The sequence below is a fragment of the Dipteris shenzhenensis genome, chromosome 25 (assembly GCF_047967505.1).
Source record: "Dipteris shenzhenensis isolate YYH24624 ecotype China chromosome 25, Dip_SZ_1.0, whole genome shotgun sequence".
In the NCBI taxonomy this organism is placed as follows: Eukaryota; Viridiplantae; Streptophyta; class Polypodiopsida; order Gleicheniales; family Dipteridaceae; genus Dipteris; species Dipteris shenzhenensis.
In genome coordinates, this window is record NC_141620.1 from 5,285,883 (window position 1) to 5,313,598 (window position 27,716).

The following is a 27,716-nucleotide window of genomic DNA, read 5'->3' on the forward strand; positions in this document are numbered from 1 at the left end:
ATGCGAGTGGCCAACCAGAGAAGTCTGTGGCCTGACCATCGAAATTCAAACTTCCATTCTTAATTCATTTATAAGATCCCAGAATTCATTGGTCTCCCCGAAATAGATATTAAGATTATGAGAATTAAGTCTCTGTACATATAAGAATTGCAAGAAAAGCAGCAGCAGCTTTATCTTACATTGAGGAACGACCGTGGAAACAATGGCTTATTAAGGCATGAACGGATTAAACACCCCAAAGCCTGATTCCGGGCTTAGAGGAGCTCCACTTGCAGTCTCATAGAGTGAAGAAAAATGGACAAGGCTAAGCTGAGAGCCTCTTCTTTGGTCAGAGTTACGTATTCAGCAAAAGCTTTCTGAACCAATGATACTCTAATCAAGTACAGATATTGGGCTCCCATCCTGCATTGCAGATTGGACCCACCTCCCTCCTTTCCCAGAAGAATGAGGCAAGCCTGTCACTCGTTCTCCTCAACTCCCACTGCAAAACTGTACACATCCCACTTCAAACCCTGTCAATTGCACTACATATTAAACATTTGTAAAAATTCACCTAATCCTATCAAAATTCAAAAGGAGTGCCTTCAAGCTATCTAAGATTTCCTGCTCAATTTCCCTAAATGTGTCCTTGGTTAAGCAAACAGGCTGATATTCTGATGCACTTTGGATTGACTGTCTTAATGAATCATATGAGAGATATGGTGTCAAAAGGCACATAACCACAAATGTGAGTGAAAAACAACCATAAAGAAGAGCACAGAGCCCACAGCTGCAACTCCATTGAACTGCCATGGAAGGAAGAAGGGTAAGTGCCAGGTTAGATAAACAAAACCCATCAGGTTTTAGAATTAATTCAAGGTTGCCTAGTTGGCTTCGATCTGAAGGTTCCAGGAAGCATACTACCCAAAGGGGGGAAATTTAAGTAATGATAACTGATGAAAAAGCTAACCAAGAAATTGGGACTGACATTTTTATAGTGGCCCTGACCTCACAGGAAACTTGGCATGCTTACCAGCAGCATAGACTCCGAATCTCAATCAAAGATGGCATGTCCTGCCCACTAGATCCTTACAACCCAATATCATCACTCGTCACAGCCTTCATCAGCAACACTGACCTTCCTCAAACTAGAACGAATTTCATTTCAAAAGAAACTGAACATATTTGTGATCAAATTTACAATGTGAAACCCAGCCATCAGCTCTCTGATTAAAGAACGGTAAATAAAAAGTGTTTAAATTGAATTATGTACAGCTTGTCAAATGGTAGGAAAACAAGATGCAGAATATGCAAGCTTACTCATTCAGAACAACCTAAGACTCTGAATAGGCTGCAGCCTTGCAAATGGGGCACTGATTCTTTTGCACTAACCACTGCTTAATGCAAGCAGTGTGATAACTATGACCACAGTCAAGTTTTCCTAGATCATCTTCATCCATGTACTCCTCCTGCATGAAACAGTATCTGATTGTCAACTGCAAAGCAATTGCATATTTGGAAATACACAAGCAAAAAAAATGTTAAGAACCCATGCTAAATAAGCAGACGTCTAACCTGACATATACTGCATTTTATTTCGCTTTCCTGAGAGACTGCAGCAATTGTAGCATTCAAAGAAGAATGGGTGCTTGTCTTCAGGCACTTTGCAATGATGTTGTCAGAAAGCCCTGTGTTAACGTTACCAATTCTTTCTTCTAAAGCAAGGAGCTCCTGGAGACAAGGAAACTTATCTTAGCTGTCTGTCAACCCAAATGATGCTAACAGAACACACTTAGTATTCATTGACTGCTAGTGGCAAAATAAAAAAGGTGAGACTTCCAAAAAATCTGTGCTTGCAGTGACCCTAGGTTTTACACCCTGGACCTGATTTAACAGAAACCTCCTACTCGCATTAATTCATTGGATACCCTGCCATACCTCGTAGGACATGTTATCAACATCTAGCCGCATATCACTGTGCTGGTCATGAGTATCAACCCCATTGTACACCATGGACTGATCCAACAACTCCTGCACAGCCAAAAAGGTTATGTCCAAACCACTATGAAGATTCAGATTGAGATCAAAGGAGGTCCTATTCCCAGGTGGAGAAATTTGGACAAAAGGACTGCAAGCACCAAAATGCTAGATTTACTGAACAACAGAGACAAAACTCAACCCAACGGTTTAGATGTCCTAGATAACTTTGTGCTGGTTTGTTTCTTTGATTGTTGGAACTAAGGCACTTCTAAGCAACTGTCAGGATACAGTTCTATTTTAGAACAATGAAAAGCATGGAGAAAGATCTAGAAACTTTGATGTCTAAACTTAATATTTCTGCTGCTGTTGTGGTTGCTATGATCAATGTTGTTGCTGCTTCTGCTGATGCTATTATTATTTCTGTTGTTCCGAAGGTTGCTGTTAGTCTTTATGATTACTATTCATTCTCATCATCATCATCATCAGTATTCCATTATATCAACGAAAAATTCCCAATGCATCCCTCTTCAATTATTTGAGTTACATCGTATAAAAGTTTGTTGGCTGTATTGACTTAAATTTGATCTCAAACAACAATAAAAATAAATACCCCTAAGGTTATGTGAGTCAACACTCCATTGATAATGAAACATAATGTACTCACCTCAGATATGAACCGTTGGCGATTCCCTCGCTCTGCTGGCAGAATTTGCATTCCCCGAAATGGCATGCGAAGAAGACTTTGCATTGGACCACCTTCGCCAGTGGGCCTATCTAGAAACGAAGAAGGCATGGATGAAGGGCCTGGACCATGTACAGATGCAGATGATGGATAGGTATCAACAGATGCTGCTTGAGGCCCTGGCATTATATTGTTTGAGGCAGTAGATGGTGCAGGAGGAAGGACTCGTCCCTGTGAAGGGAAAATGCTGTGTCTGCTCAATAATGTAGTTGAAATATGTGCAGAAGGCCGTGAAGCAACTGAGCCTGGATAGATGAAGGGGTTGGCGCCCACTTGAGAGAGATGTCCATGAGGCTCTCTAATATTGAGAGTTCTACTTGACACTGCTGATATGGCTCTGCCTGCAGGATCAAAGCTGGTCTGGTTTGGCAACTGGCAATCAAAAGTTGTGATTCCAAACCAGCTTGAAGCTCCATTTGATGGATTCCTCGTTTGATTCCCTTCAAAGATACCAGATACAATTTCTCCAGCTGGTCCAAGTGGAGTGGACTGATTGATACCAGTTCCTGGATATGTATTGTTTCCACTCCAATTGCCAGCAACTGAAGGGCTACTGCTATGATTGAATGTCAAGGCAGACCAGTTATCAGGCAGAACAGCAATATTCGGATTTGCTGGCAATTCCATAATCTGCTCATTTGTCTGTACTCTTCGAGGCATCCATGTCTGAGAAGGTATACCAGCCACTGACATCCTGCTGTCCTGCATAACCAGCGGGTGTAATTGAGACTGATTATGTTCCTGTTGCACAGGCCTGCTACGAACATACCTGGAGTTTCCAGTTGATCCATGGAGTGCTGGATTCCCTCGTAAGGCCTGCAAGGTCATGTCGCCATCCCTGAGATAATGTGGCTCATCCCAATTTGGGTTCATAGGAGCTGAAGTTGCAGTGTGAAAAACATCAGAATCGGCAGCAAAGGAATTCCCCATGTCAGACCTGTTTGGTCCAGATCCTTCAGTGGCCCTAGAAAAATTACTTTCCCATCTACGAGAACTCCTAATAGGTAAAGAGCCTGTCATCCCAGCCATGGAGCTTTTCCTTTTACAAGAGGTTCTCCTCCCACTGCTTGTATGAGCCTGCAAATCGCCAGGACTGTTCATGGAATTGCCAACTGAGCTGTTGGCTGGAAATCTTATGGTCCTTCCTTCAGAACCTGGTAATAGAGATGAATAAGTACACATAGACGGGTCCAAACCTCTTCTTCCATCCCCTGCAATGCATCCCTGAATATTATTGGCACCAAGAAAGGTGGCCTCTGAACAGCCACTGTGTTCACCAAAACTTCCGAGAGACCTAAGGCCATCTGCATTTCCATAAGTCATCATGGAACTCACATCTGCAGATTGAGCAGAGTGTAATGTTGAAACTGAACTCCGAACACCCAACCTAATGCCCAAAGGGGCCCCCTCATACTGTATCAGAGGTCCCACATTGGTATTCCCAGCTATCCAACCTGGTGTGAAACTGGAGGAGCTAGGTCCAGCAGATCCAGGTTGAAAGAAGTCAAGATTAGACTTCCTGTTGCCATGATCCATTGCACCCTGGAAGTCTGTAAACACTGGTCCAGGGCAGCACCCCGGCCTTCCTTCAAGTTCCATATTCATTCTGCTAGACACAGACCCTACCCAGCTTCCATAGATCCCACTCATAGAGTTCCCATGGTCTTGCACCAAGGCTCCACAATTTTGCCGTTTTGGTCTTTGAAAACCTTGCATTGCTGCCATTTCAGAGGATTCCCCCAGAGCTGTCCTCCTCCAAGACTCATTACACGAGGGACCTGCACCAGTCCAAACTACTCCATCGACGCTGCTTAACATGTTGACAGGACAAACACACTGGCTGCTACTTGCTTGAGGTTCAAATTCTCCAGAGCCATAACCTTGCCTACCTGTTGATAGTACAAAAATTCAGCTAAAAGAAATGTCTTCTGAGATTAAAAAGGAAAAGAAATTCATAAACATTCATAAAATAAATAGAATGACAATCAGGATAATAAATAAGAGAACCAATTTCGACACAAGCAAAGAGACAGTGACTAAAAGAACATACACATAATTTCAACGTCCAACTTTGATTGATTGGTGACAACACCACCAATGGTAAGCTTTATATTTCTTCATAATGGGCATTATATTTTCAGGAGAGAGATAAAGAAGATTGCAAAAATGATGGTGCACTTCCATCCATTGTGTTAATCAAGTATGAAACCAAGCGTTCATTCATGGCAGTAGATATTGGAAGGGTCCCGAGTATAGACACTCGAATGCGATCTTAGTTTGTAGACCAGACCGTTATGAGACGGCGTATGTGGACTTGACATTTAGTCGAGTGGGATAGAGCTTGATACCAGCCTCGAGAAAGGTTTGGGACGGGTGTTAGCCCCACAAAAAAGTGGGGGGTCTAGGGGGCGTCAGCCCCCACAGCCAGGGGTCCCGGGGCTTGTACACACTTGAATACAATGCATAGTCGGCTCAACAGTAAGGCTTCTAAAGCATCTGTAGTCGGCCAGTCTGACCGACCCACATGGCACACTTCATAATAGTCTCCCCTCTTATCTTGAATCCACTCCAATCTTCAGTGCTCACAATCCTCCGTCCACATCTGACTTCTAAGCTCTCACGTGACAGCACACGGGTCTGCAGCACTAGCCATCCGTTGTATCAGCAGTTTTGGTGTATCGAAGTTGTTTATTCTTTCCAGTTTTCCATTGTATACTTGCATTTCTTTGTTATCTTCTGCTGCGTCCCATTTTCTTTCATAGTATCAAAGCACAAGTGCTTTGAGTAATAACGATAGTGCAAGTTCAACGAGCTTTCTCTAACAGAAAACATTTGGAGTGTTGGCTATCAGCAGTCCAACAACCTCAGTAGCCCCAGTGACTCAAGTGCAGATCCTGTGAAGTCATCTACCTGCCGTCATCAAAGGCAAGCTTGATGGACCCTCTAGAAGTTATTGGATTCATACGAGCCCCTCGATCTTGTTCTACGATCCAAAGCCAATCGCAAACCATACCCAAGCAACCCCGGTAACATGATCTCACCCAACGCTGCTCTTCTATGTACTCGGAGATGTAGTGTTACCAATGTAACTGATTCTATCTTGACGTTGATTCAGTATGCATCCAAGGCAAGTGAGGCTTGGAACATATTGAAATGTCAGTATGAGACGCAGAATCAAACCATGACTCAAAACCTAGAGAATCAGTTTGCAGCAAAGAAGTTCTCAAAAGGAGAAGCAGTTGAGAGTTTCATGGCATGGATCCAGAATCTTTGTGATCGCATGGTAGTAGTAGGGATAGAAAAGAGCAACAAGGAGGAGGCCACAAGATGCATCCGAGTTCTTCCCCAAAGGTAACCCATGTGCTGGTTATCGCATTTAAAACACCGGCGAGAACTCCAAACCCACATTTGAAGAATTCAGTGCCATGCTTCTAGAGGAAGAGATGCGATTGAGGACGCGCGATGGCGGAAGCGATGCAGCATGGTGAAAAGAAAAAGGATGAGAAGAAGGATGTGAAGAAGAGGAAGTCCAAGGGTGTGTCCCATACTGCAGCAAGAGCAGTCACATGATTAAGGACTGTAGAAAGAAGCAACAAGATGAGAGGAACAGCACTACAAAGTCTTCTTCAAAAGACAATGAATCTGCCAACACGGTTGGATCTGAGTTCGAGCTACGGATTGCAATTGAAGAAGTATGCTTCTCAACTTAAGTTTCGACAAGACAGAAGGAATGGTACCACCTTTGATGCTTCTCGAAGAGCCCATCAATGTGACGGTTGGCAACAATGCAAAATGCCCTATTGAAGGTATACGTACTGTTTCTTTAAACATTCAAGATGGTGAAGCTAAAGAGTTGTCTGATGTATTGCTAGTACCTCAGCTTAAGAAGAATCTAATATAGGTTCAACTTGGAGGTGCTCTTCAAGAGAACTGGAGTAGAAATCTGTAATGCAGATGGCAAGGTTGGTGCCAAAGAATCGGCCCATGCAAAGGAAAGTCATTGGCACTAAATGGGTATGGAAGGCCAAGTACAAGTACGATGGATCTTTGGAAAAGTACAAAGCTCGACTTGTTGCACAGGGCTACTCTCAGGTTGAAAGCTTTCATCCACAGCAAGGATGACTACTATTTAGGTAGCACTAGCATTGGGTGCTAATAAAAAGTGGCAGGTCTTTCATATGGACATGAAATCAGTATTCTTGGACAGCACTAGCTATCAGTTGTATCAGCAGTTTTGAAAAGATCAGAAAATTTCATCTCCAGTTTTCTATTATGTACTTGCATTTCGTTGTTATCTTCCACTGTGTCCCATTTTCTTTCACTTAGCTCCATAAGCCCAGGGGCATGGCGCCAGCAAGCGGTCTAGATATAACAAATATTCCAATATGCCATGCTGCTATGACTGAGAAACAGTTAGTTGTCCCACATCCATAAGAGCTGCACTGCCAATCCTATAGCCAATGGAATCCCAAAAGGTTTTGCTATTGGGAGCATGTATACACACACACACACATGCCCATACTCATCCTCTAAAAATGCAACACATCGCACAGTTCCAATCTCATGATGGTCACAGGTTGAAAACCATAAACTCCATAATGCATGGCTATCCATATCAACTATATACTTAAGGGTACTAAACCCTTAGCCTCCTTATCAATGAGTTTAAATTCGTTGAGCTTTAAGTTGATTGCCAGGTAGCTAGTAGCCAACCTCAACCAGCCAAAAACTACTCCAGCTACCCTAAGGATGTACCTTCCCAGATCTCCCAAACCTGCTCAGCTATTGCCCAACATCTAATATCCCAAGTGCTGCTTAACTACAAGCCAACCCTCAACCAATCAGAAACTGACTTAGATGGCTTAAGAATTCTCCCAGTGCAGCCTAGCTACTCGACAACCTTCCACAATCGACTCAAAACTACTTCTATCTACACTTTTGAGAGATGAAGGCACGTATAGCCAGGATGCAATTGGCCATCAAGGCGACCTCCAAGTGGCCCTACAAAGGAAACCGTTTCAGCCCACTCTAGTTCAGTAGTAGTAGAGAACCAGTAAGGCTCTCAATCTCACAGTCTGAGGGAACCCTCGCACATCCTAAGCCGTCACAGATGCCACATCTTCTGAGCTCCACCCCAGGAGTACAGGACGATGGGATTGAGGGGGCCTGACACATATGACGTGACCCCAACACAAATTAACCCTAGACTCCTGACAAGACACACATTCACACACCAGTCGAAAGGAAGGGGGGGGGGGGGGGGCGCTATGAGACTGACAGGACCGAGACCCTGACTTGCACCATATGGAACTGTAACAAAACCTTGTGGCCAAAGCCAAGCAGCTTGTCAAATTCATGCACAAGATGAGAGATAGAGCACCCACTAGCACTAGTTTCGTGGATGGACAAAGTGCCTAAGCTCTCCCTTTCTTCTTTAACTACATCATGTACTCTTTTTGTCTCAAATTTGTGTTAGACAAGCTAAAACCATTTATCTAATCAAATTTTCTATTATTGTCTCTAAAGAAAACAAGCAGTCATTCTAGTCTCTCGAAGATGTTAATACACTCTCTATCTATCTATCAGATTTACCTACCTGTATACCTAGCTAGCTAGCACTCTACTTATCTATCTATCTAGCAAAATACCTACCCAACTACCTATGTCTCTATCTACACACACACACACTTTTCTTACACCAATTCTATTATTGTCTCTAAAGAAAACAAGCAGTCATTCTAGTCTCTCGAAGATGTTAATACACTCTCTATCTATCTATCAGATTTACCTACCTGTATACCTAGCTAGCTAGCACTCTACTTATCTATCTATCTAGCAAAATACCTACCCAACTACCTATGTCTCTATCTACACACACACACACTTTTCTTACACCAATCCTATTTTTAAAAAGAGTAATTCCTATAATGAGTTCAGGTTTCCACATCATAATCTTATCCAGTTCCTACATATGCAATATGGCATTCCCCAACACCATTCACCTCCACTATGCCATTTCAGTTCTTGCTATTGTTCCTATGCAACTAGAGTCCTATAGTGTCCTATGTTTATGCAAAGATTCTTTCCTCCACCGCCAGCTTGGCATGGATGCTACTTTGGTTCATGTGCATTGTACTTCTTCACATTAGGCATAGTTTTAAAAGTAATATATGGTACTGGGAGAAGCACCTAGGCTCACCCATAGTTCTTTGATTAGATCATGTGATCTTTTGTTTTATAGACCACTTTGTTCTCTCTCTCTCTCTCTCTCTCTCTCTCAGCAATTGTTTTTAAGCTCTGTGTGTGTGTGTGTGTGTGTGTGTGTGTGTGTGTGAGATTGTTTCTAAGCAACTACGATCCTATGGTATCCTATGTTTATGCCAAGATTTCTTCATACCTTGCAAATTTTTCTACTCAAAATTTTGAGTGGTATGGAATACCCAAACTCCATTCATCAACATACGTTACTATGACAAAAACAATGTACAAAAAGCCTAGCTCCGTCGATCTTACAATGAAAATATTGGATACCTTTACTATTACATAAACGTTTTACAAATAATCTTGGTTAGCCAACATCCTAGATCCTCCTTGACAACAAATTGGGAAGCCCCCACAATTCTATTTTTCTTAGTTCTATTCACAACACAACAGATAAAGAGTAGGCTCATTGTTATTGGATCTTCCCTAACATAGGACTGCATTCCTTTGAAAAGGAAGAAGATCTTCACTACTAAACTCTATGGAATGGTGCTCCCCTCTATATAATAGAAACTACCTCAAGCTCAATAAACACCTTGAATGACTTCACGCCATCCCAAACTAAGTCCTTAATCTTCGAAGAAACCTGTCCATTTATGAGAAGCTCAACTAATGCATAGGCTAGCACCAAATTTATTCATTTGCAAATGAAATGTCAACCACTTTTTTATGGAGTTGGCATCCATTTTTGCCTTGCTTTGAATAAGGTCTCAATTATTTTCACGCAAAATCTATTGTGACAACTAGATCTTCATCACCTTCACGATACAATCCCCTACAGTATGTGACTTGCAACATTCCAATTGTTTAGCATATACTCACCACTCAAGGAAAGTGTATGTCCCACGCAATATAAAGTCTCAAAAGCATCATAGAAGGGAGAAAGAGTGACAAAATTGGAGCAAGTGGATCTATGGATCCAACCCGCACGCTGAACTTCTAGGAGGGGTCAAATATTGAGTCACCCTACCCCTCAAGTTTGGAGAGGATCGAGCTTGTGAAGATAAATTCTTCTTGAGAGCATGTTTCCATCAACAAGATGTCTTGCAAATTGACAATGAGATTCAAAAGCCATACTTGATCGTTCATTCCCAAAAAATTTCAAGGTTGCTTGGGTTGTAGCATCCTGCAAGCAACAACACCCACAACGCATTAGAAAAACAACAAGATACATACCACTTACCTACTATCTCGCTGTCCTCCCAAAGTCATTACCCCCATGATTTCCTTCATGTTGGACTGAACTGCACATGCCAACCTCCACTGGAAAGCTCGTTAGTCTAAATTTGAGTCTTTCTAGGAAGAGGTGTTACGAATGCAGGACAAACTCATGTCTCATAGAGGTTTTCTACATCCCTACTTTGGATCTTATTATTTTCAAATTACACTAAAAGAAAGTCTCCCTAGTGATGTGGAAATGCATGTTTCACCTATCTTCTTATCACCTCACATATGGCATATCTACTCTAGAACCTCTACTCCTAGATCGCGAGACATGGAACAGCTCCATTGTTAGGTACTTTCACCACTATGTGACCACCTAATACACTTACGAAAGAGTATTTTCAAAAACAAGATTGTGCTACAAAATACCTAATGTTTTCCTAGAATTAAGCTAGAGAATAAACTTCACCTCTAGGAGCTTTGAGAAACATAATTGTGGCATATCATTCTCTCAACATGTAACATTTTTTATAGGCCTAGCATATGTTACTTGTACCAATGCCACGTGTCACTACCCTTGAATTGGATAGTGTCATAAATTCAAACAAGAATCCTTTATAGTCCATTTACTTCAGCTCATCATAAACGCCTACTTTTCATATTCCTTTTGACAATGTTTGAAAACAACTGGCAGCTAGCTTCATCTCTAAGAGAAACAATGTGGATTTAGCTGCTTCCGAAAATAACCCTTATTCTAAACGTGTGCTTTCTAAAGCATCTTTTAAACAACAGTGATTATCAACAAAGCATTAGATTCCCACAAGAGAAGCCGGGTTTCATTAGTAATCACGCAAGCTATCCAATTAATAGAAGCTAAGAAGAGGTCTCTAAATACTTCTCTTGCATAAAGGACAGCAACTTGTTAGCAAAGTAGATCATCAACCCCTCTTTACTAACTTTAAATTCCCTTGAGAGTTTAAAGTCAGTGAACTCCTTCCAATTTCGCCTCCTTGAAAGAGCCATTGGAGTGTTGTGGACAATCCTTGCATCTTCAAAAATCTAGTCCTAGATCCCTATAGCTTTAGGTTGCGCAAAGGTTTTCCAAGAGAGAAAAGTCTGTGTGCAACGAAAGCCTCTTTTCATAAGAAAAGTCTGTATGCAAACTTAATCTCATTGATGATATTGTCTAAGAACATCTACAAAGGCAAATGACAAGCTGGGATCCATGAGAATGTCAAGTTGGCAAATCCCATCATGTTATAACACCAATTAACATGTTAGTCCAATTTCCTCAAGATTCTTGGATCTAACCAGCTCACCTTCACACTTCTTCATTCTAGGACATCTACGCCTTGGATTTTGATCGTATTTATCTCCTTTAAACCCTTTATCCAATTGCAATGATCAACAATCCTCTAGAAGAGAATTCAAGTGTTTTTCTCAATGGTCCTCCAATCCATTCGCAACGTAATTCAAAGATCACCTCCCCTAAAGGTGTCAAAATCTCATACTATACAAAAGAAAACATGTCATCTCATGGATTAGCCAAGCATGCAAACCCTATTTTCCTTGCTACCCAACATATGCGGAGCACACATATATAAACGAAGTAGAGGTAGGGACCTAGGGGGGACCCCTATCCAACCAAATCGATTGCAATAGGTAAGAATCCTGTCTGATATCAAATGGTGGCACCAAAGAATACACTACAACAAAAGAAAACTTATAAAGAGATCCTTCTTTACCGACTTTTAATCCCATGCAATGCTCTATAACATGGAAACATTATGGAGTATACCTATGCCTTTACGACAAACTCTTTGACTACTCCTAATTATTCATTGCAAAGACTTTAGTTGTGCTCCCATGCAAAGTTTCTTAGCAAAAAAAAGCAAATAGTTTTGATAGCAACCAACTTCTGTTTCATGTCTCTCAAATCTACCTTTTTTCTAATCCTACAATTTTCCCTAAAAGGCATCTCATTCAAGATTGAAGGCCTATAATACACACAACATGTCACAAATGTTTACACATACCACATCGGTCACTTGGTCTTGACATTTCAAGATAGATCCTATATAAATTTGTTAAATCATGGATTTCTCATTTATGAAATGCCTTGCCATGAGGACTCCATGATGTACACAAAAATTCTTTAGCCTATTGCAACCCATACTTAAAGCCTTGCGTTTGAAGTAGATTGCACATTTCACTATGTATATCTAATGTAAAATTAATCCTATAACAAACCTTTGCCATGGTCTCAAAGGGCTTCCATAAAGGACCAATATGCGTAGCTGTCTTTTACATATTGTCACAGAAGCTTTTTCCTCTCAATCTACTATGCATATGCCAAGAGAATGGTTATAAATGCTTTAGCAATTCATCACACGAATCCAATTTAGATGTCCAACGTGTGCACTCACCTTGGAGAAGGTCCTCCATTTGGTTCTCTCTACTCTTTAAAACTTGCATCAAAACAAGGGTAATATTTACACAAATTTGAGGGAGCTCCCTAAAGTATACATTGAATCCCAATAAAGAACAAAATTATGAATGTTGAAGAAAGACGTCATGGGATCATCTCATGATTTCAATACCTTTTTGTATTGCCCAAGTATGCTTATTGTGTGTGAGGCAATATTATATCTCCATGATAGGATTTCTCCTTGGTAGGTTAACACATGGGCTCTTCTTTCCTTGCTTTGAATGTGTCCAAAACCAATATTGAGTACTCATTCTAATCTTTAAGAGTTTCATTGTGCACAAGTTAGCATCTGAAAATCAAACAATAAAAGAGACTCGGATATGGGCAAATCAAATCACATATCATTAACTAAGAATTGGTAGGTGCATTAATGATGACGAGAGATATTGCTTATCTCAACATCTTGTATAATAACAATTTCAAAAAATCTTGCCTATGTACTCACTCATATCAGCCAACTCATTCATATATTCACTAGAACAATTTGCCCGCTCCTTATTACCAATATAATGCTGCACCCAATGCAGACTTTTATTAAGCGTTTACAAACTTTCTTCGCAACCCAACTTAGTCATCATGCCTAGAGTTTCTACAGAGCTGGATATTTACATATTAATTGCGGTCCATAATCCATTTCTTTCTTCTTCTAAAACTAAACTTATTATGTTTAAGAACATATCACATTCAACAAGAATGACAATTTCAGATATCTACTAAAGATCATAATCATAGCTACAGTTTCCAAAAAAGTTGACAAAAGAGAAGCATTCAATACAAACCTCTCCTACCATTCAATAAAAAGTGAAATTGTAAACAATAACCTTTCAACGATAACCTAGATCTACATAAAAAGAAAACGACAACATATGATATGTCAGAAACATAACAAAGGAATGAGCAATGGAGAGGTAAAACTCAACCCCGTCCTCAAAAATCATGGTGTGCATCAACCCTATCATCAAAAACCCTCGAGAGCCTAAAGTGGTACATATTGATCCTTATTATTATGAGAAGAATAATGCCACCTCTCCATACTCTGTGAATCGAAGCAAGATGCCAGTCTCTGCTCTACTTTCGACTACTCAAGAGTCTCTAGTGCATCTATCCCACTGAACTCCTAAGAGTATAGATAATGTCATGTGGAATTAGTGATAAAATCTACAACCCAAGTCAACTCCCTCCAATACTTGTTCACTAAATTTTCCAAAGACAAATGATAAATAATTTCCTAGGAAGAATTGTCCCACATAGGCATGTGAAAACAAACATACTAGAATGGGATTTAAAAAGACCAATCAAACGTCTCGGCCTCGAAGAGCATTAACTCTCACACTATGAATAATCACCCCGAGTGACACTAATCAATTGATGAAAGGCAACTAAAAGCAAATGAACTAGGCAAAATGCAAACACGAAGACAATGCTTTGAACTCTTTGAATGAGGATGATAACATTGACATGCAAAAGGACTACTAAAAGAAGGCAAATCATGTACGATACTTTACTCATCATCAACCAAAGCCTATTTCTATTCAACAAGAAAAGAGCCCTGAAGAAAAAGGACTTCTTGAACACCCTTTACTCCTACAACAAGAGGCCTTGAAAAAACCAAAACAACTGGATACCACAAGGTTAGCACCTGAAATAAAAAAGTATCAAGGCGCTTTCAAAATTTTGTTTGACAAGAGCTTTTCTAGCCTAATTTCCTCTTTTTTGTTTGTGAAGAAAGAGAAACTCGACTTTTAAAAAGATCGCAACATGGGGCCAAGTAGTCAAAACCCTAAAAGAGATTGAAACTATGGGAAGAGGGAGGACCAACCATAGTAGGGTCCAAAATGCACCCCTTATCGTTAGGAGCATTAGAGGCGTTGTGGGATGCGTCTTACTTGTTAGAGGTTTCAATTTTTTGGAAGTACTTACCTAGTACAGCGGTTGTAGGTCCTACAACCAGCCTCTAACCAAGGAACATAGACCCTAGGGAATCTAGATTGCTTCGCCTAATCTTAAAGGGACTGCCTACTTGCCCTTACAGACTGCTTCACACATTGCACGGCTGCTGGCTCTGCGTAGTCTTCATTGAGAGAAGCTGGACTACTATGTCCTACACATTGCTAGCACTATAGACTCTTCATCGTCTGTACGATTCTTGGCATACGTTGGATTCTACCTTCCCATACGATACCCTACAAACTGCCACTACCTACAAAGCAGCCCTCTTTCTCGCAGTCAGCCCTCTTTCATGCAAAAACCCTATTTTGTGGCTCAGCCCATCCTCTATTGCAGCCAGTCCTCTTCTATTCAAAAGCCCCCTTTCACGAAGAGGACGGCCTTATTGGGCACTCCACACCATCTTGACAAATTTGAGTACAAGGGGACCACTCAACAAGGAATGGACGTGCAAGTATTGCTTTGAGAACTTCAATTACAGCCCTACATTTTTGATTCGACATACCTCTAAGCTTGGTTGAAAAGGGATTGAATCTTGCCCCAATGTTCCACAGGATGTTGTAGATTAGGCTTTGAGAGATCAATTTGTAATTCTTTCCATTGAAGGGCAACCTTCTACTTCCATAATGGAACATGAGGATCAGCTACTTCAGTCCATTCATGTTGAGGCTGAGAATAAGGATATAGCTATGGCTGGGCTTAGTCTTGCCTCCAACAGAATGAGGGCTGAATCTGTGGATATCGATGCCCATCTCTAACTGTAGTTGCAAGCTCATACCTTCAATTCCTACATAAACACATTGCAGGGGAGACAAAACATTGCAAGCTCATATCAAACAGTGGTAGATGATGATTAAACTCGTGGCTGCAGTTGGCCCATGTGAGTCTTGGTATGGAGTAGAATACAAAAGCATGTGGACTAAGGTCTTGGATGAGGAGATTACCACAATTAATAATGTCCTTACACCTAGCAAGGAAGGATGGATCACGTTTGGTTGTAGGATCCTTTTTTATGAACAGAGTGTCATCAAGAGGAGGAGCATAATTAATATACTATCTCCTCTTGCTTGGGCACTTTTCTTTTTTTTTAATTCAGTGGGATGCTAGGTAGGCAGGAATGAAGGTTAATTCACACGTCATAAGATTAGTTCAGTGATGGTAGAGGCCATGCAAATTGTGTCCGTCTTCAAGAAGGAAAAAGACCTTGTCCATCCTAAGGGTATACAGTACGTTAGAAATCATAAGGCCTAGGTTTGGTTACATGTATATGGTCTTGGAACGCCTTTTGAAGATAAGGATCAGCTTTGTATGGCTGTTGTTTGTGGACTGAGGACTGATTCACAACTTCTTTAGAACAGGGCAGTCTAGAACATACACCTTAGTGACAATTTTTGGCCACATTTAAAGAGTATTGTTCACTATTCAAATCCCCATAGGTGTTCATGAATTCATCTCTATTGTCTGATAGGGATACCTGTGTGAATCGTGTCTTCCATGAGGAAGCACAGATGCTGATAGACACAGTTTTCTACCTTAGAATTCCCTTGGTTCAGCTTTATCTTGAGCTACCTCACGGAGGAGAGAGATGTGGGTGAAGCACACTGACTGTTGAGAGACATATTGGCCATGGCACTCCAGACTTGCGGGCCTTTGTACTCCGCATCCTTTCCCAAGTGAGTATTTGACATTTGTGGCATTGCCATTGAGCACATGTGACACTACCATGTGGCATGAGCCTTCGAGGCTTGCCCCTTTGTTCTTATTCTTAGCTTGGCAAAATTGTACTTGACTTTATGAAATACTTGGCCAATTTGTGCACCATCGGATTACTCTGCAAGAGCTTATGAGAGAAACTAGAAATCGATTGAGCGAGGAGATATATGCCCAGCTTCCTAGGGAGTTGTAGAGTGTGGATAGGCATGCGACTCGAACTCACTCTAGCACGCATGTCACCGTTTCAATTGATGATGTTCCACAAGGTCGAGACACTGTACATGTATTGGAGGCTCATGACGATATGGCAAAGCGAGATTCCGAGTATGATGACGAGGGCAACAGCTAGTTAGGGGACTTTAAGTCTTCTTCATCGTCCAGTAGTCAATCCTCACATGATGGTAATGAGGAGGATGACACTGATGATCATTAGGATCCACTCCATGCTGAGCATTGACTTGCTACTATATACTAGCAACAAGGATCATGATTCAAGCATCTATTCCTGTTAAGGAGGACATTAGATGCAAGTTAAACTTTATAACTATGTCTTGAATCTCCACTATTTAGTTTTTGGTTTGGTTGTTGGAGCCTATGACCACTTGTAGTATGTAGCATTTACCATGGCACTTCTTTCCTCTACTTCCAAGGCTTTGAATCTTGATATTCAGATTTGTTGTTAATAGTATGTATTGACTCTTGAGTGTTAAGTTTAACTTGTTACTTCTCATGCCAATCAGCTCGAGGCATTTGATTTTTCCTTAAAGAGGCTGATGATCGATCAATGATGGTTATCAATATGTTTCATGTGAATACATAAACATTTCTTGTGAATCTATGATGGGTTTAGAGTCTACTCCCCCTCCCCTTGAAAATATAAAAAACATGAAAAAATCAAACGCCTCCAAAATTCTTTGGAGTCTCATACCTTACATGCCTCTTACATCACACCTCTTTACACCATTATCACAATGAGATGACAATGGTGTATTCCTACCTAGAGCATGGTCGAAATAAATGGGGAGAATGCAATCATCTCATGTCATACTCTATGCAAGGAAAAAAATATTTCTTAAACTCTTCATATAGCCTCTCACCGCCTAAGAGTAGCACTTGCCCACTGACTTCAAAGAACGTGTATGGTCTCCTTGACAAAAGAAGTGTCTTTGCACAACAAATTCTTATTGATCAGACCCATAAACAAAAATAGAAGTAAAAGAGGTATACAAAGACAAGAGAAGAAAGTCATCCATGGTGGGTCCCTACCTTGAGCAAGATCCAAGGAAAGCTATAAGGGGGAAAGCAAATCATCTCATGCTGTACTTTGTGCAATGAAGAAATAATATCTCACTCCTATAGATCACTAGAGCATTTGTACCATTGACTCTAATGATCATGTATAATCTTTGTGACAAAAATGGTACCCTTGCACAACAAATCCTCTAGGCCATAACATTTGAAACAATCTCCTACATTGAAACATCTGGTGAAGAAACAATATTGGTCTAGGTGGGAATTGCAGTATGGAGAACATCACTAAAGCAGCCAGGAAGATCTAAAAGCTAATTCTTTTCTAATTTCTCATTTGACATTTATCTGATCTTCTTCAAAGAGTTAGATCATCGTCAACATGAGTATTTGGGCAGATCTTTCTTGCACACAATTTAATCAGGCCTTTACCAGATGCTAGAGTTGAGGCCTTGCAGATTTGGAGGTCTGTAATTAAAGTAATCTATCAGTCTTTCACAGTTTGTGGATACTTAGGTAACATATTATAGGCCCTAGGGAACACAGTCTAGAGTGTGACCAGAAGAATGCCAACCATGTCAGGAACCTCATGGGATCAAGTAATTGAGTCGTGTTGCAGAACTGCATCCCTGCCAGGATAGGTGGAAAGTATATAGGTGCATAGATATGTCTTGAATGACTTGATATGACTTTCTATAAACATTCTAGTGTGAGAAGAGTATCCACAAACAGGAAATAAATGCAAATGCCAAAAAAAGCATATAGATGCATGTGAATGCATGCAGCTTTATTAAGCACGCATGTCTACTCCACATGACTTTATGCATGCAGGTATTTGCCTGTTTATCGATACGTGTCCAAGGGTCACGCTTAATTTAAAAGCCCTGTAAACACATCCTATTCAAAACAAAGGGAAGGTGACATTCTTTTCTAAATTAAACTACCAATACTAGCAATTCATGCAGATGGGCCTATTGAGACCCATAATTAAACATAAAGTATTATGTTTCTAAAGATACTCTCACACCCATCCTGAAGGCCTTTGATACTTTCTCTTGGCATTATAGCACTGGCTCACCCTCAAAACCCTTTCTGGCACAATCATTGATTGCCTGATGTACAGTTCATGTCCCTGTTGGAATTGTCATCGAAACTCAGGAGTGTGGTTTTCGAATACCATATCGAACATGTCCTGTGATTGAGACAGATCATATCAGTCCTGACCAAATCCAAAATGAAATATATTATACTGAGACTCAAACGTGCCTATAGGATAGGTCTTAATCTGATCTGTTGTATAATTTGTGTTTACAGATGGCAGCATCCTAGAAACTCAGACAGAATGTAATTTTCTAATACCCAAGTATAAGTGGTATTCTCGACTAAGATCACGTTTTCAAGACCTTAATCACCTAAGTTAACATGCTTCAATTAATAATATTAATGTCCCGAAATGATGAAAATGAAATTTAACATTTCTCACACAAGGAGATACAAGTATCAAATGTATAACCTTGTGCTTGTAACCCTGTACATATTCCTATGCTTACTCCTCAAAGGGCCTTTCTGCGAGCTGTGCCTGTCGTTGCAAATATTTACTTTTCCAGATGCATCAGAATAATGCCATCACACCTGAAGTTTATTGTATCCAAGTACTGTATACCCATATAAGATGTTCCTAATGCGGCCTTTCCACATGGAACTATAGCAAGATTTATTCCAGAGAGATTCACAGCGTGATTCACCCGTACAGATTCATTCCCTGTAACTTTATCCAAAAGAGACATCCCAAATTCCAACATTCACAATACAAAATCCCATATCTGTGATGCTTATGCCCATCTTTACAGCTAGATGCTTTCATCCACCTTTCTACCACCAATTTCTCTCTCAACCTTTGATGCATTCAAAGTAGGCATTTAACAAGGGCAAGGACCCTGCGAGTCTATAACGCTCCTCATACATCACAGCTTATACAGCTGGAATTTTTCTTGGTGCTGCCCATGAATTGATCAAGAAGACCCACAGAAAGATTTGAAAGCACATATAAACGCCCTCCCAATAAAGTGACGAATGGCGCTGTAAGAAAACTTTTTGCAGGAGCACCTGCACTTACTAGCTTATCTCCAATCAATGGCCGAGCACAGACCCTCCCACATTCCATTGTCAACACAGAAATGCCAAGGACTAGATTTGTAAGAAACTGTCTCTGCATCTACGAGCTTTCCTTGGAAAAAATCCAATGTACGTAAAAGGCCTAAACACAGCACTTAATGTAGAGTCAAAAGATGAGGTGTAATATGTGAAATCTATGATGACTCTCATTTGCAAAGAAATTGGTGAAAGCCTATCCCGTTTAAGTGGATAGCCTGAGAGAGTAAAACAAGGACATTCACATTAATAAACATTAACAATGTGCAGGAATGCTTCAACCATTGAAGGACAATAACTGGCTAGCTTCATCATTTCCTAATGATGTCCAAGTCCAAAACCATCATTTCAGCCTTGCTCTGCTCGAATAACAAACTTTTTCCTTTCGATTCGCAGGGGCAATCCCTGATGAAATACCCGGACAGGTACAATATCAAGGAATCTTTGGGAAATAGCCAAATGTACTAAGAAAAGTAAACACTAGAGATACAAGATTGTAGGTGGTTGAATTGTGAAGTTATACATCTTGGAGATAGTTGGAGGATTATGACTAAATGTTTGAGGCCATTACATATAATTGACCTGTTGAGTACCGATTTACTGAAATTGGATATCTGTATTAGATCTATAATTTCCGAAGCTTGAGACAGGTAACCTCTTCTCTGACGTGAAGTGGAGTGGACCTTGATTCCAGTCTATGTATTTCTTACACCAATCGTCTCAAGGTTTGGAAATTATAGATCCAATAAAGATATCTAATTTCAATAAACTAGATGTGGTCTGCCCCTTGTACGTGAATTATACATCTACATCTAGTTTACTAGAATTTGATGTGAGCTGCATATAAGCATCTTCATCCAAAAATATAGTCACATCAAAACTAAAAAAATTTGAGCAAGAAACACTTTAAAACTTGCTGCATGCTTAGAAACATTTCTTGCTCAAAAAATTGTGTTGGGTATATTGTACATTTTATTATGTGTACCTTTTGGTTGAAAGCTTCAGGTGCACATTACAATGTCATTTTGGGAATGCCTTGGCCTAAGTTAATCACTTTTGGCGCGAACTTTCGAAAGCATGTGATTTGATGGGAACGCCTTGGCATAAGTTGATGAAATTTGGTGAGCTACCAAGAGCAAGTGATTTCAGTGCAACACAGGCTGCAACATCAGAATTTCTGCAGGAGTTTCAAGTGATACCATTCTGCTGGTAAGTCACAATCACGTTTTTGAAAATTATCAGCAAAAGCTGTTTGTTTATATTTGATATTTGTTTAGGGGTTCAACTTACTACACTTATGGACATCAATTGTGGATCTCGTAGAGTAATCATGAGTGGAAAGGTGATAATAGATAGTTATGGCCACGTTGTCTCGTTTCAATCGGAAACCAGAACTTACGTCATGAGTCATTGTTAGCCTCGTCTTTGGTGGGCACGCTATATGATTGAAATGTTTGCTTCTTATAGATCAGGATTATGGATGGACCATGGATGCTGGAATCACAATTGAGAACTAAAGCATGGACTCCATAGTATAATTCTGGATTTTGTAAACTGTACATGATATTTTTTACACTTTTATGCATTGCTTAAGGCTATATTATGAAAATTTTCCATGTTTGCATTCACGTTGGCATTTTCCACCCTCAAGAGGTACAAAGTTGCATTTTGAAACTTTTTCAATTCATTTTAAGCATATCAGGATTCTATGTTCCAAAACATTGCTGGTCAACATATTGAGACCTAAACAAGCCAGGGGGATGATAATAGTGAGTAAGGGGAAAATGTTATTACGGGGGAAAGTGATCCTCGCAACTCTTGTTGTGAAAGAGTATTGCTGCGGCAGCTTGTATTTGCCAATTTCCCCCAATTGCAATTTGCAACTCCAATCAAGTTAAAAAAGTATGCTGCAGGAAGCTAACCGAAGCAACCTTTGTTGATTGTGAGACTAGAGAAAACTTATGCTGCAGCAACCTTTGTCGACTGTGAGACTAGAGAAAACTTTGTTTCCACTCTGGCCAGAGAAATGAATTGAAGGAAGCATTCACATGTTCAGCAAAAAATATGAGATAAGAGCAGCTTATTCTCATACTGCTAATAATAGTCATCTAAACGCACAAGTTGGAGATGATGCCAGGACATGATTAGAGTCAATGCGCACATGAAAATATTTGCAGCAGTTGCTGGAGAGGCTTTCAAGGTCTGTCCTCCATTTTGCTCTTAGTGACTTAGCACTGACATCATGCTTGCATTGAAGATTTGAATTGCAAATCCAGAATAGAGAGTGGTTCAAGAGCCTGGATGGCAAAGAAGGTAAATTGTTCTTTAACGCATGGATTTTCTCCCCACTCGCCAGGATTCAAGATGCAACTTAAAATTTTCTTATGCATGGCTATTGGAGAGCTTACAGAAGATTCTTCTGGTTGCAATCACAAATGTTCACCTTTCACGGAAGACTTATTAATCAGCCAAGTGGAAATGAAGAGTTTTAGCTGCAGAAATTAGTAAGTCACAGCAGTTTTGTGCACAGAAAGGAGACCAATGATTCTGGTATCCTCTCTATGTGTAAAAATATGATTTTTCATGGAAGGTTCTTGGATTCTCAAAGGTAGCCCAAAGAAAGATCTTTAGATTGCAACACCTTGGAAAGAAGATCTAACTTAAACAAGGGCAAAGAGCTTTTGGATCCAAATTGACATGCGTAGCATATCCACATTTTTGCCTCACTTCAAATTTGTAAATACGAACACATTTGTTACAATTTTTGGACGTCACCAGAGTATCACATGCTTGGGCATAACGATATAGACGTGTAGATTAATGTCGCTTCAACAGGGCGAATTGCCCTGCATCCGGAGTCTCATTTGTGTTTTGCTGTTCAATCCTTTATTATAAAAAGCCCTGTTCTATATCAGCAATAGAGGATGTCTACGTGTATGCCCACACACAACTACATTTGGGAAGGCGTTCTCCGGATGCTACAATGGTAGTTCCAATCAACACGTATGGTTGGCATTGTGGCACATGCTTTGCCCTTCTCCAAAATAGAAGATATAAAAATCCCAGCCTACGCAGGAGCACCCAGGTTCCTCTTTCTTGCAAAGGATGGAGCAGACTTGTAAGGAAAGACTATTGGCATGAGCACAGAAAAAATGCTCTCTTCAGAGGGGCAGTTGCAACACAAGATGCTGTGAACCAATATGGTGCCCTGTGAGTGATTGTCTTGCATTCATGAATATGAGCACGCTTCCACAACAGTAGCAACACTGCATGCCTGTAGCAGTCAGAGGTTCCTCTTTCTTGTAAACGATGGAGCAGCCTCGTACAGAAAGGCCATTTGCAAAAGCACCAGAAAAAATGCTCTCTTCAGAGGGGCAGTTGCAGCACAGATGCTGTACCAAGATGGTACCCTGTGAGTGATTGTCTTGGATCTAACATGAGCATGCTTCCACAACAGTAGCACTGCGTGTCTATAGCAGTCAGATGTAAGCTACCTGTATCTGACATTAGTATTACAAGTTCAACCCCTTCTCCTTGCCATTGTATTGAAGGAAGCAAGTAGCACGTGTGTGGCAGTGGAAGCAAGACACCTAGGCATGTCTTCTGCAAGGCAGTCCAATCTCCTTATGTCATTTGTTGAGGAACTTCAACCTCAGTCAGCCCAAGGTGTATCGTTGTGTTGCGGAGCAGGAATCCATCCACACAGAGCACTCTCAAAGTTCCATTGGTGTACCTCCCAACCACCATGATGGCCATAATGAAGCCCATGATACAGTCCATGATGCAGATTCAAGTCTCAGAAGAGCCAGAGTTTGGTCAAAGACATCTTGATCTTGCAGAGTCAGATAACCAATACCCGATGCAACTCAATTCAGGCAATTACACCATTTGCTGAACCCACTTTTCACTCATGCTGCCTCCCAGGCATCATGCTAAAAATCTGAGATAGTCATAAGAGAACATGGATAGTAAAACGCATTATAGGGTTGTGTTGGAAAAGGATAATTTTATGATTCTCTTAAAAATATCCAATTATTTCCAAATTGCTTGTGTATCACTCCAAATTTGGAGATTGGGAAGACCTGATACCTTGTGTTTGGGTCTTTCAGGACGAGGGACAGAGTGAGCTTGAATCATTCAGTGATTTGAACTTCCAGCGAGAACAAAAAGGGCAATGGGACCCAAAATGAAAAAAAGCCTATGGACAGCCTCCACTAGATCTTCATGAGGTGGGGAGCCCAGCTAAAAATATTTAATTAAACAAAATCGGCATGCACAAAAAAACCTTCCAGATACAATTTCCTCTAAAAGATGTCCCAGACGTGCACATACGTGTATGGATGAATGGGTATCAACCATGCACGTGTGCATGAGTGTGCAGGGTAAGTGAAGCATGTAGAGCACAACTGTGTACTAATAAGATACCTGTAGAAGACAGTTCCAACTGCTTGTTCACTTGGGTCTCGTACATCATTCATAAATGCATCTAAAAAGTTATTTCTCCGGCTTTTAATTTTCCCAAGGGAAGCTTTTTTCCTTCATTTTCGTTTCTTTTGGGATCGCACTCTCATTATGACATTGTGGTAGTTTTGTGCAAAACCAGGGAGCACTTTAGCTCAATGGTTTTGTGGGAAAAAGAGTTTGTGAAGCATTTAAGGGCTGAAATGACATAAAGTTCATGGTTTTTACTAATCGTTATGACATTCAACGTGGGAAATTTGTTTTTCCCATGAAAACCCTTTTCCCACCGTGTCATTACCCCTTTAGTGGCGGTGGCTGTCTGTTAACTAAAACAAACGATCACCACAATAGGCGAGCCTACACGGAGGGAATATGAATACGGTTTGGAAATTAGGCTGGCCACATAGAGAGGGAGCAACACATCTATAATACTGTTGTTCCTAGATTTGTTTAGGCGATGAAGGAAGGTCTGCTTTGTATTCTATGAGAGTATTAGTTTGTTGTATTCCTCCAAATTTAGCTGTAGCATGAAGGTTTTATGTTGCAATATATCCTTCACCATTTGTTGTATTTCTGGTCTTGAACAGATCATGCAAGACAACATAGAGCAGCACAAAGTGGCAATGTAGATGAATAAGGACTTAACAACTCAAATGCTACTATATAGCAATAGTAAATAAACAGCTAAAATATTGGCACCCTGCCTCATTGCAGTGCCGAGTTTTCATCGAATTAAGAGAGCTCTAATCAACCCCTTTTTTCCAATTCAATACAAAAAACGAACCGAGAATGTAATACTCACGAACAGCTGTAACACTGATCGAGCTGCGTGGCTTAGTGTGAAGCAAAGGCCATAGCTGCCCCACGAAACAAAATACATGATTTCTTGCGGAGAGCGCAGACGCACGCGGGTTGCAGAAATTTAGCTAAGCCGACAGTACAGTCGAGGAAGGACCGGAGAGGCCTGAAACCCCTTCTTATTGCCAACAAGGGGGTTCAACGACAAAGCGACATCAGATTGGAGACCTGACATCCAAAAGTCTGCCAGTTTACCCATCTTGGTCCCAACATTCTTTAGACGCTCTCAGACGAGTCAAATTTTTCGTGAGAGATAAATTTTGCCCAAAGAGTGACATGATTCTCTCTTTTTTCGTTCAAAAACTGCAGAAATAAAGAAGCTTATAAACAAAAGCCATCATGCTGCCTTGGAAATCTAGGGCGACTGAATAATCCGATGGTTTCCCATCCGTATCTTTCAGACCCGCTTTCTTTCCGAAGATCTACCAAGTCACTCTTCCCATGGTAGATGCTTATAATTTTAAGCTACTCGAGCGCACTATAGGCTGGCTTACAAGAAACTAAATTTCTTCCATCCTGGACCTGTCCTTCGTCCGTAAGAAACCCACCTGTATACAAACAACCCCATTTCCGTAGCCAAGGTTAGGCAAAAGCTTCACTCTTTCACGAATTGGGAGTTCAAAAAATATAAATAAAGATTGGCATTCTCCTTGGCCTCTGCATCGCGTCTATGATTGGCAATCCAGACAAGCCATTGAGTTATACGCCTGCGAGGATGCAAAAGAAATTTACACAGGAGAGGACCAAGGAGGAAAACGCAAGGGGACAGGGCGACATTTAATTGAGGCCCCTAAATCCACGAAACGAATGGTAAATCTGGCAATCACGCTATAAACGGGATCCCGGCGCACATGAAAAAGGAGGCTGGAAAGGAGGGAAATCAAACCTGCGTCCATCTGAGGGGGCATGGAAAGGAACCTGGCGTGGAAGAGGGATCTCGGAGGCAATTGCAAGGGGAGGAGAGGGCGAATTGCGTGAGGATTGGAGGGAATTGAAGGAGGAAGCGAGGGGGAGACAGCAAACAAGAGCAGAAGAAGAAGAAGACGAAGCAGAAGCAGAGGTCAAAATGATTGATTGCAATCGGAAAAGTGAAGATATGAACAAGAGCGAACAGACACATCCTTCCTTAATGACAACAGGGAATGCCTTTAACTACAATTATTAAGAATCATTAACCCCTTAATTAACCTTCGTACCCCCCTTCGCCGACGGACGCTGCCTTTTTAAGCTTTTTTGCCTCCTCACTCCAAAGCTTGGTCCTCTCTCTCTATGCACACACATGGTTTTTTATTATTTTTATCATTCATTCAATCAAAGGGGGCACATTTCTACTCAAACATTCCTCTTCATCACCAACCCACACTCCTCCCCAACCCACACGCCATTTCGTGTTCTTAACAATCAGAAAGTGTGGTCAACAACCTCTCCTTCGACAGAAGCTCTTCAACCCTTAGATGCCTTCCACATCAACTAACTCAGCCACCATGCACCCCTTTCTATATGCCAAGAATGGCACACCTTAAATCCATCACGGATGCCTTTGGTTTATGATGAGGAGTAGATGAAGGCATGATCGATGCTTTTGGCTCAAGGGAGGGGATCACAACCCTCCACCTTCCATCCCATGCCAGGCATCAGGACGTTGGTCATTGTCATTGCCATTGCCCATCATCAAAAATTTGGTTGCTATCGTATGACATGCTAGGCTTTATTCCTCCTCCTCTACCATTACCTCTACATCCTATTAAATGTGTCATTTGTGTTTTGTCCACAAAGTTATTCTTTAAGTGGCTAATTGGCAAGGCATGCAAGATCCTTAGACATGAGTGCACCCTATGGGCATTGACAAAAGCAAAGCTAAGGTATGGATGTGATGGGAAAATGGGGGCAACTCCGTAGCAATGAAGTTACCAAGACAACATCATTCATTTTACTTAAAGTTCAACCATGGAAGCCATGAATCCTAATGCCAAAATGCTATTTTCAAATCTACAAATACATGCAACTTTCCATTAGAAACGCATAAACTATGAGTATTAACTAACTACAAAAATCAAAGATGGGCCTACCTAGCACTATTTAAAATCCAAAGCAACTAGTTTAACAATTGGTCATTATTATATGTTGTTTACTTATAACCTATACCACTCACACCTAGAAGTAAGATGCCTTAAAAGCGTTAACAAGCTGCCTTAAAAGAGTTATAAATTATGGTTGTTACCAACCTACATATTCAGCACTTCGCAACTTGTTAATATGTTACTATTGCAATAAAAAAATCCACATGAGAATCAATCCTAAGCAAAAGCAACTCCGTTGTGTAAGGTGGGTGGGAAATGTGCTAGATTACTGCATAGTTTTTGTTCATAAATTCACTAGCCCATTTATTGTGCAACCCTATCCGACCCTACATTGTGCTAACCTAGGTACTCGCTCCATAAGTATGGTTGTGCATGTAGTGACGATGTATGTACTCAAGAAATATGGGAAAATCTAATAGGTGTAATGAATAAATACAGTGGCCATGTATGTACTTTGGAAGGATGGTAAGTGGAGAGATGCACGCATGTGCAAATAAAGATGCACATGCACTTGTGTGCATGCATACGTACACATAAATGCAAGCATACAACACCACTCTCCCTTCTCACTCTCTCTCTCATTGGAATTTGACATTTGAATACATGCAATGTCAATTGCCACTCCCTTGGTGGACATGGGTAC

General features: G+C 40.7%; 1 protein-coding gene across 4 annotated transcripts; it reads right to left on the minus strand.

Annotated features, from left to right (window-relative positions):
* Positions 1-26,083, minus strand: LOC147885350 (uncharacterized). 4 transcript variants are annotated; one of them, XM_087396345.1, is made up of 6 exons: positions 25,879-26,083; positions 2,624-4,590; positions 1,918-2,010; positions 1,555-1,710; positions 1,300-1,448; positions 1-489 (listed from the first exon to the last, which is right to left on the minus strand). In XM_087396345.1, the coding sequence occupies exons 1-5, from the start codon at positions 25,898-25,900 to the stop codon at positions 1,314-1,316; spliced, it is 2,373 nt and encodes a 790-aa protein (XP_087252471.1). In that variant the 5' UTR covers positions 25,901-26,083; the 3' UTR covers positions 1-489; positions 1,300-1,313. The 4 variants fall into 4 exon arrangements, with proteins under 4 accessions (XP_087252471.1, XP_087252470.1, XP_087252469.1 ...); XM_087396344.1 differs by having other exon boundaries at positions 1-1,127; XM_087396343.1 differs by having other exon boundaries at positions 1-1,154.
* Between the last annotated feature and the right edge of the window lie 1,633 nt (positions 26,084-27,716).

Coding starts and splice junctions, on each gene's coding strand:
- LOC147885350 (XM_087396345.1), bottom strand. CDS start 25,900: ATGCCCCCTCAGATGGACGCAG. Junction 2,011..2,623: donor GCCAACGGTTCATATCTGAG/GTGAGTACATTA, acceptor TTGGCTGTGCAG/GAGTTGTTGGATCAGTCCAT. Junction 1,449..1,554: donor TAAAATGCAGTATATGTCAG/GTTAGACGTCTG, acceptor TGTTTCATGCAG/GAGGAGTACATGGATGAAGA.